Genomic DNA, 14793 nt, shown 5'->3' with positions numbered 1-14793 from the left:
CAAAACACAGAGAAGCTTCTTTTCTTTTCAATGCCATTGAATTGAGATTTACTATGCACAGAGGCTCACAGATGGTAAAACATGCTTATTTCTCCATTCCCACTACTTCAGCGTGATAAAGATGAAAACTTTACGCTAATAGTTTCAGAGGTGTTCTTTTCTGGGTAAGGCCCGAACCAGTCGATTCTTCCACGTCTTTTCTGGGTAATGAAAACTTGGGGCTTGTTTTCTCTCTCTTGAGTGACTGAACTCCGATTTTGAGAGGGGGAAGGGGGGAGAGGGATTCGCAGAGGGAGGGAGGGAGGGGGGGAGGGGGGGGGGAGGGAAGATGGATTCAGTAAGGAAGAGAGGGAGAGAGATTATTAAACCGTTTTTTAGAAACCGATTTGCCACATCACTAGTGTGTGGTGTTGGAGAGTAAACTGGCCTAAGAGTAGAATTTTTTTTTCCTTCCTTCATTGCTGACAGGCTTCTCTGTGGTGTGATGTGATTTGCTTCTGCAGTGTCAGAAAGATGTATGTCTACACATAATTTCTCTTTTTCATTTGAAATTCAAATCCTACCCGATTGCTTTCATTTTCATCTGAGCTCTCCTCTCCATCTTAGGTCGAACGAACGAACCTCTCATTGTCACAGACTGAGAACAGACCTCCTGGCATCGATGTCAGAAGGGTGAACCAACCTCTCCGGCGTCATCAAAGGTGAGATAAACACCATACCCATTCCCGAACCTTTATCCCACACTAACTCTCTCTCTCTCTCTCTCTCTCTCTCTCTCTCTCAAAAGCCTTAGCGTCGCTACCTAGCCTGGCCGAACCTCATCTCCCCTTCAATTCGTGCCTCCTGCGGTGTGGCCATCGTACAACGACGCCTTCAAAGGTAATGGTGCTTCTCTCTCCCTCTCAATTGACTCTCTCTCTGTCTAACTCTCTATTTTTCTCTATTTATTTCGGGTTTGGGCGATTTGGGCGAAGTCACCCCAGGGTCTACCGCTACTCCTGCCACCACGCATAGCCCACCCTCTTGAGCTGTCAGGTAACCCTACAAAAGTTATTCCCATTGCGATTTGTGTATTTGGTTATCTAATGATTAATTTGGCTTGTGAAACAAATCATGCAATGTGTAAAAGAAGATTAGAAGTCATTCCAACTTGTATGAAATAACTATTAATTATTGTGTTTGTTTATTTTATTCACACCACAAAACCTACTCTTTGATTTTCCTTATAAATGTGTAACATACCAGTCTTAGATTTAGGGTATATAGGTAAATCTTCTAGTTATATTTTTCCTATTATTATTATTATTATTATTATCTTATCAGATTTTTATATTTATTTATTTTAATAATTTCTATTATAGTTTTGTTGAAATTACTAGAGTTTTTGTTTTATTATTATTTCTAATAACTATTACTAAATTGTATCAGATTACGTTCACTAGAGTTTGGTTTGAATTTAAAGTTTATTTCTCCCTATCTCTATCGAACCTCATCTCTTGATTTTAGCTTCTATTCAAATACTTTAAACCTCAAAACCCGTACATTTCTCAGTATTAGTTGTTAACATTCTAGTGGAAACCGACTATGTTGATGAGCAATTTTTCTCCACTCCTCACGTCTCCACTCTCATGCACATACACGTCTCTACTCCCTTAGGTTTCTTTTTATTTTTCTATCTTCTACACTTATAAATTTTGCTTACCCCGTATACGAGAGGAGAAACTCGAAGCCGTGAGCCACCCCACTGGAACTCCTCCACGGTAGCCACCTCAAGAGGCGCCGAACCACCTCTCCCTAGATACAGAAACAGCCGACCAATGCAACCCTGTCGATCCCACTCCCTTCCGGTAAGCCCTCAACCGCCGCCAGCCTCCTTTCCCTTTCAGTTGTCTTCAGTAGTTTTCCATTTAACAGTCTCTCTCTCTCTCTCTCTCTCTCGCACCACTTTGCTCAGGAACCTAGCCGCTTCGCCAGCCACTTCTGGCTGCCTAGAATTGCCGAACCAGCCTCTCCTCCTTCAGTGAGTCCATCGCAGAACCTCTCCCTCGCTCTCAAACTCTCTATTTTTCTTTTGCTTAGCCATGTGTCTTGTTTCCTAGAAGAACCCTTAGTTCTTGATGGGCCTTGGGCCCTAGGCCCTTATGTGCGTGGGATGGACTTAGTCTTTTGTTGGGCTCATGTAGTAATATTATTATAGGCCAGATTGCAACTCTTACAAATTTTAATGATTTTTAAATTGACTTGTATTTTAAATTGGATTTGATCTTATTTTATTTCAACAACAGTTTTACTAATTTTATTGGGCTTAACATTTTAAAAGTCAGTTTTTCTTAAATAAATATATTAGTCAAAGGCTATTTTATAAGGATATTTTGCTAATATTTTATTAATATTCCTTTGTCTATTTAGTAGAATTTAATAAAATTATTATGTTAAGAATATTTAATACAATTTATTAGGTTTCTTATAAGATTTAATAATTATGTTAAGAAATAAAACTTAGTTTAAGAATTTAAATTTTATGAATTGTTTTAAACTAGCTCGAGTATTCTACTTAATTACAAATTAGTATTTTAAGTAATTTAAATGCTAGAATTTATTGATTATAGTGCTAAACAAAAGATTTATTTGACTATCTTTTAGATTGTGAATTTAAATTAAGTAAGATATTAGTACTTATTTATTCCCAAACAAACTTAGTGATAGTTATTATTGCATATAGGTGTTAAGTTACAAAGTATTATTCAAGAAGAAGCGCAACGAGGTAAGTAATTTGATCATAAATTAAGATCATCACAGTTTAACTTATAAATAAGTATTATTCAAGCCAGTTCATTTCCAGTCAATTATTTATGAACCACTCATGTCATATACAAATATGTCATCCAGCATAGCATACGATCATATTATTTCGCATCATGTTTAAATTAAGAAATTATGATTATGTATGTAATATGTCATGCATCTCATGTGTATAAGACACGTAAGTCATCTTAAATTCAAGTGCAAGATAAGATCAGATCAGTTAATAAGATGGTCATTCAGATGCATGATACCAATGCAGTTCAGTTTTAGGGTGGATGTGCAAGCCACAAACTCAGTCGTGGTCCACCATAGTATGCCAGAATACTATCAGCGGCTCCCTTGCTACAGTGGGACGTGGGGTCGGTGCACAACCTCGCACACAGGGTTAGGTGTGTTGGCCAGTCAGATAAATTAGTTAAATCAGATAAATCAATTAGATCAGTTAGTTAAATCAGTCATACATAACATAAACATCAGTATGAACAGTCATGAATTTTAAACTCTCAGCATGAAATTTTTTATGAAAACCTTATATATGTTTATTATGTTTACGTTGTGATGGATTTCTTGCTGAGTCTTCGACTCATTTTAGTTTGTTTTCATGTTTTTAACCACTCAGGTGAGGATGACGAATACGAGTAGGCAGGCCAGGAATAGAATGAACAATTAATTTTAGTTTCAGACTTTCTAAAATAAAACATGCTTTTATGACATAAATTTATTCAATTTATTCATTTAATGTTTTTGGAAGACATTTTTCTACAAAATAAATTTCTAATTTCATTTATGAAATTTGAGATCTCTTGCCTGGTTTATTTTTATAAAAAATACGTGACACTCCTAACCTACGAGAATGGAGTGTTACAAAATGCTTCTCTCTTTTGGCCATTTTGGGTCATTCATTAGGGTATGGTTATAGAATAGAAAATTATCATAATAAGAAAATCTGCTTGAAAACAAGTTTAAAATTGTTTCAAGAGTAAATAAAAGGGAGCCATATGATCGTTAAGCTTGAATGAATCTAAGTCAAGTATTTTAGAGAAGCTACATTTTTTGTATTTCAAAGAAGCTGCATGCAGCTTGTATTGTTATAAGTTTAAATGAATGAGTCGAGTAAGAGGTTTTGCCTGCACACATATATATATATATATGTATGATGATTGAATGAACAAGAAATATTTGCTCAAACACCTTAATTCATAGTACCTGTAAGTTTAGGGAATCTCCTTTTTTGTAAGTGCATACTTTTTTTTTTTTTAAAGATTTAGCTTTGGCCATTGCCCACCCTTTATGGAGCTGTGTCTATCATATGGCTGTCACAGTGTAAATCTCACTCACCATGAGGCATGCCATTGTTTTCCATGATCAAGATCAGCCTTAGAGTGAAACCTTAATAAACCTCCAGAATTATAATTGTTATAACTAAATAAAAATCAATCCAATTTCATTTTATCTGAAATTTGATTGAAAAATTGCAAATTCAGCACAAAAATTAAGAAGCAAATAGAAATAAAAGGGAAGGAAAATATATAATTTTTCAAAAAAATAAATGAAAAAATGCTTATCTTTTCAGGTTATGCAACTAATGCTTTATTTGTGAGACATTTCCCTGTATCCTTTTTGGGTTCTGAATTACCTTTTACTTAATTTTAGAAAGTTATTTTCTTTTTTTAAGCTAGGATATGAGTTTTTGGAAATCCTTTTAACATCTGTTTGAATTTTGATTTAACTTTAATTATGCTTGTAATTTCTTATACAACATTCACTTGTGCCGGTGGCAAATACACATCTGGTTCATTGTGCAAAAATATTCAACTGATTAGAATTACAACAACAAATTAAATTTACTTGTGAATATTCAACTGATTACACAAGTAAAAATGATTAAATTAAATTTAGTTGTTAAGGAATCAAATTAAATTTACACAAGTGGCAAATACACCATAAAGCTCATTGTGAATATTCAACTGATTACACAAGTAAAAATGAGAATTTCATTACACAAGCAACTGATTTGTTCATACCGCAAGAAGCGTGACTCGGCGGCACAACGGAGGTGAGACAGTTATCCTCACCGCAAGCGATGCGTTGCGGAGGTGGGCTCGAGAGTTGGGCTTCTCGTATGGGCTCCAAGGGTGGGCTCGATGTCGTTTGGGCTAGACGTTGTCTTGGCTCGAGTGGTGGGCTCGACGATGGCAATCCACAAAAAATAAATGGGAAACGAACGTCGTTCAAGCCATAAGGAACGAATGTGAAGAGAGAGAGAGAGAGAGAGGAGCTCGATTGTTTTAGTGCCACTTTGAAAATTTCTTTTCATGCTTTCGATCGGAGGATGGCCAGAGTCAGAAGCTCTCAGAAAGTTAAGTCAAAGGCATTAGCATAGAAGTCTACCTGCTGCAGAGAAAAAAAGGAAAAAGAAAAAAGCCACTTCGGGCACATAGTAAACCCGTAGTAATTGGTGGTAAGTATATCATAATCCATAAATATAGGCAATGATACTCACAACCGTCCTGGGGAACCCCTGCGGCATCATGTTCGACGTGGTAAAACAACGACATCGTTTGCACTTTGTCTTCATTCCCATTTTGCCCCCATCCCCACAAATGCAACTTTTCACTCTGTCTTCATTTCTTCATCTTCTACATCCACACGAAGCCCCATCATCCTTCACGAAGTCGCCACCCCACGAAGTTGAAGCCCGCCGCAGCCCAATCTTCATCTTCTCCACAGTCAGTCGTAGTGGTCTCCACGAACCCATGAAACCCACACGAACATGAACACATGCACGAAGTCACTGTCTTCGTCCTCTCCACCACTTCCCTTGTTCCTGTGTCCCTAGCCTTTTATTTCTCTATTTTTTCGGTCCTTTTTTCTTGTTGGGTGGAATCTTTTGTAATTGTCAGGGTGAATCAAGAGGTTAATGTCTAATTAATATTTGTGTAGTATAAATTTTCTTTTTGGTGATATAAAAAGGTTTGGTCATATCTATGGAGCATGATAATGGTAAAATGGCACGGTGTAAATGGCCATATGTTCCCCTATACAAATTTCTGCAAAGTTTGTGCAAAGTTTCAGCTGCACTGCCCTGTGAGCCCCCTATACAAATTTGAATTCCAATACTCTTTTTCATTTTTTCCTGGGTAGTGAGTGATGGGTTTTGGGAGCTGTTACATTTTATTTGGAATTCAAATTTATTTTCAGTAGAGGGCTATTTTGAAAAAGGGAAAGAAGATGAAGACGAAATTTCTACTAGAGGGTTGTGTTGAAAGAAGACGAAATTTTCCTCCTTTTATAAAAAATGCTTCAGTCGATGATTTTTGTTTTTTTTTTAATCATCTTGTCTAACGTGACATAATGCCACATTATCTGATTCGCCGGGGGTTCCCCACCCCCCAATTGCTGTAGCAAAACTGATAAATATATATATATATATATGTGCAGCTGTTGGATGACTTGATCTCCTGCCGGGCCGCTAGAGATAGAAGGTTGTATGCCCATATGTTCATTTACGACTTTCGTCCTTCATTCATCCAACTACGTACTTATCAACAACCCCAATAATTTGGAGGTACGTACGACTTTTCTTAGATTGAAATGGTTGTGTTCCTTGCAATTGGCTTGCATGTGGAGTACTCGATCCCCTTATTATATATTGACAATTAAAACTTTTAGGAATTTAATATAAATTGCAATTACTGCATGTTGTTTGTTATTTAAATGAATATGGATATCAATAATTAATGCTAGTCCCACTCCCAACTTTCTTAGGTGCACAAAAACTCTATTCGGTCAAATGCTCAATGATTACTAGTTTTATTTATTTTTGCGTTCAGCTTATTCGGTGAAATGCTCAATGATTAGTACCATAATCAAGAATATCTCCAACATTAATGATGATATCGATCTTGAGGTTTAATTTTCTAACGACCCATGCATTTCGTACGTACATCATATACATTTGGCGAAACCATGAGAATTAGACTACATTAAGTACTCATGTGAAAGATTACTTTAACATGCGGACCTTGCCACCAGAATTAAAATATAAATTCAACTTTACTTTATAAAATACTAAATCTTTTATCATTAAATAAAAAACAAAGTTTTGTTAAATATTTTTAAGAGAATAAAATCATATAAATAATTAAAATTTTTAATATAATTTAAATCTCATAATATTCTTAATTAACTAAAATCATTTAGATAAAATAATTTTTTTTAGTGCTCCCTCAGTCATTGACTAGTGAGATTAAATTCTACAATTCATATATTTTGTTAAGAAAACTATTGCTAGAATATCCAAAATCTTTTAATTTTAATATTACTCATATTACTGTAACATTTTGTTATCATTATGATGCTTGTTAAAATTTATTTTTCTAATCTTGTACATTAAATTATTGGCTAATTAATTTTATTTAAAAAAACATATTATTATTATATTTTGTGGATATTAGTCACTAGAAAAATGTGCATTGCACGTCACTCACTGCTAATGAACTTAAAAGTGACTATAAACGTGAACAGTAATGAACAGTGCTACACATAGTTTTAAATTTCGTACAGTACCAACAGATACGACCGAAATTTTTCGTACCGGCCGTCCGGCCGGTACAGGTACTATATTTATTTCGTACTGGCCAAAATACCGGCCTCAATTTCGAACTGTATCAGCCGATATATATATTTTTTCATTTTTTCAAACTACAAGCTTATTTTTTAACCCACAATTCAGACTAGACTATTTATAATTTATATATATATGTATTTATATATAATTTATTTATATATAGACTATTATTTTGGAATATAATTTTTATATGTAATTTATTTATATATCGAGTATTCCAAAATGTTATCCTGAAACGCTATCCCGAAACGGTACCGATACCAAAATATTTCGTTCCAGTGCCTTGACTGGTACAGCATCCGGTACGGTATTCAAAACATTAGTGCTACATTGATGAACCGTGCTACAGTAATGAACAGTGCTACATGCATCTGCATCCCTCTCTGTATCCTCACAACAAAATCATCACACAAATCACCACAAAATAACCAAATCATTACACAAATCACAAAATATTCACAAAAAACATCACACAAATAACAAAATCACCACATAAATCAACAAATAAATAATAGACAAAACCAAAAAGGAGAGAACGAGAAGAAGTGTGAAGTCAGCGTGTCGTGATGAGAAAGGCGAGATGGCCACATGTTGTTGGTGTTTGTGGGACTGAGAGGAGGAACAGATGGTGATGTGTGGAGTGATGGTGAGCGTAGGAGACGGAGAGAAAGAGAGAGAGAAAAGAAAAGGGAGATATATATATATAGAGAGAGAGAGAGAGAGAGAGAGAGAGAGAAGGGGAAGGGGCTTCTGGAAGATGTGTGTTAGGGAGAGGGTGAAAAGGACGATGATACACAACTTAACATTAAAATATTTATATGTTTCACTTTAATTTAAAATTTCTGCACTTACAACAGTTTAAAGTAAATACGATAATAATTTTTTTATATATATATATATATATTTTAGTTAGTTGTAAACAAATTGTAGTATATATATTGTTGTTATATCATCTTCCTTGTGTCCATCCAAAAAAAAAAAAAAAAATCATCTTCCTTGTGGGTTAGGGCGGCGAGAAACAAAGAAATAGAGGGAAAGGAATAGGTAGGGTTTTCTGATTTCATTAAACGGTGTCGTAGGGAGGAATGGGTGGGCTATATTATTGAGCTTTTTTTTCCTCTATAGACTAATAGATATTTAAAAAAAGTCTTTAAAAAAATTAAAATCTGAAAAAAAATAATGTTATACAACATTTAATATTTTTTGAAAATATGTAGTCTTGTTATTTCATTAATCAACTTCATTTAATGATTTTTTTACATGTATAATTTCGAAAAGTAATTTTTTTAATTCTGAATAATTTTATTCTTTTAATAACAAATCTTATATTGATAACAAGTTTCATATTTTGAAATTTGAATATTATTTCTTGAATATATTAAAGTTTATATTAGTAATAAATCTAATATTTGCGACACTATTAGTAAGAAGTATGATTTCTTACAGTATTTTATTCTGTTTAAATTTAGATTATATAAATATTGAATTTATTTATTATATATGTTATTATTGTTAATGTGGTAATAAAGTGTTAATTAACAAATATGACTATATAATTATTGTCTTCTATTTTCGTAATGTGTTATTTCTAACAAACCTGTTGCCCTTGTCTTTATTCCATTCTTTGTCATTCTGTCTTTTTTTTATGTCTTCTATTTCGACAATTGTTTTATTTGTCTTCTACTTTCTACTTTTTGGTATGTTCTCTCATTTGTTCTATAAAAAAAATGCTTATTCTATTAATTTTATAGCAATATTATTATACATTATATTTGTCTTTCTTTTACTACTTTGAATATATTTATATAATTCAAACAATAACAAATTAATAACAAAACTCATGAATTGGGCCCACGTGCATCATATAAATATCGTATCATAAATAAATTATCAAATTTAATTTATAAAATACCAATCTTTCATCATTAAATAAATGATAGAATTTTATTAAATATTTTTAAGGGAGTAAAATCATATAAATAATTAGAGTTTTTAATATCATTTAAATCTCATAATATTCTTAATTAACTAAAATCATTTAGATAAAATGATTTTCTACCATTATAATATTTTTGGAGTTTCCAAATTAGAAGAGACTTACTTTAATGATGAAAAAATGTAAAAACAATATAGAAATAAAAGATTCTGTATTTTTTCAGTGCTCCCTGGGTCATTGAGTATTGTGGTTGAATTCTACTCAATTCATATATTTTGCTAAAAAAAACTATTGTTAAAATATCCAAAATCTTTTAATTTTCATATTATTGTAACGTTTTGTTATCATTATGATACTTGTTAAAATTTATTTTCCTGCTCTTGTGCATTAAATTATTAACTAATTTAATAGAAAAGAAAAAAAACTCTAATATCTTTTTCAAATTATTTTTTTGAGTAGAAAAGAAAAAAAAAACAATATAGAATAGTGGTATCTGCATGCATTATACTCTCATCTCATTTTTACTCTATTAAGTCATCTGACAATTTTGAATCATCCTTCACTTTTTTATTTTTAAAGAAAAAATCAAAAATTGATGGACACTACGTACTGCCTTATTCTGGTGAAATAAAAGTATAATGAAAATATAGTAAGTAGAATCTATATATAAAGACAACTTTAATTTGCATTTTATAATATTTATTAAATATTTAATACTATTCGAAAAATATTTGTAGACAATAATGAATTATACGAAGCCCATTTTATTTTTATTTTTATTTTTATTTGTTTCACTGGCCTATGACCTTTTAATTCGTAAGAGAGCTTAATCAAATCCCTGCAATATTAATTGTAACTATAAAAGCTATTTGTAAAAAAGAAAAACTATAATTAGTCACTTCCATATTAATATTTCCAAAATCATAAAGTGAATCTTTCCATATATAAGATCTGTGCTAGGGTTACCATACATTGTATTATCGCAATCTGATCTTTACCGACCCTGTTAATTGGAACTCTTCACCTCGCAATAGCTTGATGTTTTTTTTTTTTTTTTTGTCAACCTATATATATATACAAACTGAAATTATCAACTGAAAAATTCTTTGATCTCGATCCGATTCCCGGACCTGCAAGCATTAATTAGAACCATATGATATATTCAATCTATAAATATAAATTGCAATATCATGTTAGATCTAAAAAAGGAGGAGCGTAGGGACCAGAACGGGTTCCCTTTCTACTTGCTTCGTACTCATGGAGATGGAACTTTGCCGCTTCTCTTGCACGAGCTGGGTAACGGGAGAAGGCCGAAAGGCAATTGTGAGATCCAGATTCAAGGCCAAGGAATTAGCAGCTGGCATCTCGTCTTGATCAACACTACTACTGGCAGTACCGTCAGAAACCCTATGATCGGCATTGCCTACGGATTTGAGCGGCGGCGGCTTACAATCATGATCATAATTCGTTGACTCAGAAGACGTTGTCGCAGCTACAGAAACAACGTTGACGTACTTGGGTTGAGGGCGAGGAGGATTAATCTGCTGATTTAGCCTATGGTTATTTGGATCAATTCCCATGCTTATTAGCTTTCTCCGGATGTGAGAGTTCCAATAGTTCTTTACTTCGTTGTCTGTCCGCCCAGGTAATCTTCCTGCTATTAGCGACCACCTAACAGTCACACGTACGTACGTACGTACGACCATTTGTTAGAATATGACTTACATGACGCGTGTGAGCGCAGATGCATATATATACACAAGCTCATGTACGTATATTTATACGTTAATTTATATATATATATATATGTATGTATATGTTCGATCAAGTTCGTTGATGCATATATGTCAAAGAAAAGCTGAGATATTCGATCAGAAGATATGTACCGATTGCCTAGGAGGGCATGGAGCTTGATGATGAGGTCCTCTTCATCTTGACCAAAGTTACCACGTTTGATATCTGGTCTCAGATAATTTATCCATCTCAGCCTGCAACTTTTACCACAACGATCCAACCCTAGTCCACGAGAATAAACAAGTTAATTAATTAGGTGATTAAAAAATCAAAGAAATTAAGAAAGAGTTAAGAAGAAGCTGTTCCATCGATCGCTCTTTTCCCACCAAATCAAAAGAAATTCATGACCATGATCGAGACCACCAAGGTAGTTATTAGAATAAATTTTCAATGGCAAATTACCTGCAGCCTTTGGGAGGGAACTCCAACTGCCTTCGCCGTGGGTTTGGATGTAGTCGATAAGCTTTTGGTCTTCTTGTTTGGACCAAGCACCTTTGTTGTTGGTGCCTTCTTGTTTAGAGCAAGGTTTTCTCATTGGACTGTGTTGTCTTCGATCCGTCTCCAATTATCTCGATCCCTAATCTTTTTCAGAAACTCCAAGAAATTAATGCAGGCAGAGAGAGAGAGGGAGACGGGCCAAGAACTTGGAAGGGATCATGGGCGTAGATATAGTTGTGATGAGGAAGTGGGGGATGGGGGAAGGTTGTTGACTTGGACCGGTGGTTTTGGCTGTAATTAGGTGGGTCGTACAGTCCTAGGGTTGAAGAGGATAGTACTGCACTGTTATCAACCTCTTACTGCTTGCCGTTAAGTATAGATGGCAGATGCATGTCATTTTCACTTGTAATATTTATTACGTATTGAAATAATGGAAATGATATTTATAGTCGCAAATTAATATGTAAGTGTCACGTAAATATTTCTTCTAAGATAGTGAATAAATATGAGATATAAAAGAAAAAAATTAATTTTTTAATAATAAATTTTATTTTTTTTAAATAATTATGCATCGCCTACACATTTTATTACTGTACCTATATAACAATATTACTCTTAAAATAATGGATTAGAAAACAATTTTTGCTCGAGAGTAAGCCTTAAAAAAATAATACTAGTCACAGATGTCTTCACAATGGCTGGAAATGAATATATTTATATGTATATGTATATATATATATTTCTTAAAAAATATATATTTCTTTTGGGGAGAAAGGGATGGAAGAGGAAAGAGAAAATGGGTGGCTTGGAGGAATATATGTAGGCCAATTGCAGAAGGAGGTTTGGGAATTAGACCTTTTGAAGAAATGCAAAAAGCTCTTCAGTTAAGATTTGCATGCATGGAAACTTATGCATAATAACTCACTTTGGGCAAATTTTTTCGAAAGAAGTATGTAGGCAATAAACCTTTTATGTTACTTGGTCCTCCAAAGGGTACAAGGTTTTGGTGTATGATTGCAAAAAATATTCCTACTCTTTTGAATTATACTAAAAGGAAGATCAAATATGGGAATGTATTTTTTTGGTATGATAAGTGGTTGGCACATGAGTCATTTGCTGAAGCTTTGCCAGTGGTTGAACAGCATCTTTCAAAAATCAAAGATTGCAAGCTTAAAAATAGATGGGATGTGGATCTTTTAGAAAGACTGGTGGGCACGAAACTTGTTGAAAATGTCATTAATGTGTTAGCAAGGAGCAAAGAGGGAGAAGATTTGCTTATCTGGACCAAAACTGAGAGTGAAAATTTTTCTACAAAATCGGCTTGGGATTGTACTCGAGTGAGAAGTCCTATTCTAGAGGGACATAAATGGATATGGAATAGTATTCTCCCAAAAAAATTCTCTGTTTTTATGTGGAAGGCGTGGCATGGTACTCTAGTAGTGGATGACAAAATTAGGTGGATTGGAATTCCCCTAGCTTCGAAATATAATTATTGTAAGCAAGGGAAGTATGAAGATCTTAATCATGTTTTATTTGAAGGGGAGGTTGCAGCTGAGATTTAGAAAAAATGTGGTTCTTTACTTGGGCTATTGGTTGGAAGATCATGGTGTGAAACTTGTCTTAGTTGGTTTCGGAGAGTCTCGAATTCCTCACAAATAGATGTCATACTTGGTTTATTGCCTATTATCATTTCTTGGAGATTATGGGGCAGAAGGTGCTCTGCTCGAATGGAGAACAAAGTTGAGTCAATTCAGGCGGTATGGCTTTCTATCAAACACTAGGTAGGTGTGCTTGGACAAGGTCTTGCTAAGTTTAAAAAGTTTAACCAGACTGATTCTTACATTTTTTGGAGCTTGAATGTTTATCCTATTCCTATTCAACAACAACCCATTCAACTCATTTCTTGGTCAAAGCCTTTACATGGTAGAGTCAAACTAAACATGGACGGGAGTTGCCTGGGTAACCTAGGAATTTCGAGGGCTGGAGGGGTAATTCGGGATATGCAGGGGTCTGTTTTATTGACTTTTTATATGAATTTAGGCTATGGAGATAGTACACAAGCAGAGTTACGGGCATTATTGGAGGGAATTAAACGTTGTAAACAATTAAACTTGTCTGCTATTGATATTGAATTGGATTCAAAGGTTGTCCTGTCATGGCTGCAGAAGAATCGGTGTGGCATATGGTATTTGGAGGACTATTGGGAGGAGATTCAGGAGCTAAAAAAGAACATGGATTATAAGTACTCTCATATTTTTAGGGAAGGGAACACTGTTGAGGATTGGCTCGCTCGATGGGGTGCAAGCGAGGGAGATGCGGAATGGAGAAACACTATAGACTTACCTTTTATGCTGCGAGGTTTGATTAGAATAGATAAATGGGGCCTTGCATCAATTCGGTGTAAATCGCATGATGCAAGGAATTAATGCAAAGGTGGTTTTTTGCGGGTTAGTGCAGAACATTTGTAGCGTGGCGTTGTATGCAGCGCTGCTTTTTGCGTTGCTTGTTAGGCTTGTTTTAGGCTTGTTAGGCTTGTATGCAGCGCTGCTCTGGTTTTTTTCTAAGTTTGTTTAGTTCGTTTATTTGTTTGAAGGTCATTGGGCTGTATTTGAGAGGTGTTATGATAATCTCCCAAGTACCTTGATTGTAATCACGGTATTCCTCCGTCAAAAGTGAGGGGTTCTTAATAAATTTGGGACAAGACTGCTATGTATGTGACTACTGGCTCTTCTATAAATATATATATATATATATACACACACACATACATACTTAATTGACATGTTTGGCTGCCGATCGATATTATCTTAGCGGCAAGTATGTGTGTGTGTACGTATATCCTTAAATAAGGATTGAATCAACATGATCATTGGTGCAAACAGCTAGCCGGTGCAGCGATTGATAAGATTAAGAGATCATCCTGTCAAGCTCAGTGTGTGTGTATACACACACACATGACATACATAGTACTACCAGTACTGGTAATAAAATATTAGGACTTGAGTGGCCGCCACTTTTGGTGGTTATTGTTTTGATCATTTGTTCAAAGAAGTCAAGGCAATATATGGTTGCCCCGGCCGGTGAATTCTGACGGCGTACTGCTTTTGGATGAGTTTCAATTAATATCTTGCCATGAAAAATATCGATGACTAGCGAAATAATCAAAACTTAAGCCAGAAATGATTGATAA

General features: G+C 34.3%; 1 protein-coding gene across 1 annotated transcript; it reads right to left on the bottom strand.

The window, feature by feature from the left end:
* Positions 1 to 10328: 10328 nt before the first annotated feature.
* Positions 10329 to 11836, bottom strand: LOC109021106 (transcription factor MYB8-like). Its single transcript, XM_019003660.2, has 3 exons — positions 11568 to 11836; positions 11258 to 11387; positions 10329 to 11042 (listed from the first exon to the last, which is right to left on the bottom strand). Exons 1-3 carry the CDS (start codon positions 11698 to 11700, stop codon positions 10571 to 10573), a joined length of 735 nt encoding a protein of 244 aa, XP_018859205.1. The 5' UTR covers positions 11701 to 11836; the 3' UTR covers positions 10329 to 10570.
* Positions 11837 to 14793: the final 2957 nt, after the last annotated feature.

This window comes from Juglans regia, chromosome 10 (assembly GCF_001411555.2).
Source record: "Juglans regia cultivar Chandler chromosome 10, Walnut 2.0, whole genome shotgun sequence".
Lineage (NCBI taxonomy): Eukaryota > Viridiplantae > Streptophyta > Magnoliopsida > Fagales > Juglandaceae > Juglans > Juglans regia.
This window is presented reverse-complemented; position numbering and strand designations above follow the sequence as displayed.

Coding starts and splice junctions, on each gene's coding strand:
- LOC109021106 (XM_019003660.2), bottom strand. CDS start 11,700: ATGAGAAAACCTTGCTCTAAACAAGAAGGCACCAACAACAAAGGTGCT. Junction 11,388..11,567: donor TTCCCTCCCAAAGGCTGCAG/GTAATTTGCCAT, acceptor CTCGTGGACTAG/GGTTGGATCGTTGTGGTAAA. Junction 11,043..11,257: donor CATGCCCTCCTAGGCAATCG/GTACATATCTTC, acceptor TGTGACTGTTAG/GTGGTCGCTAATAGCAGGAA.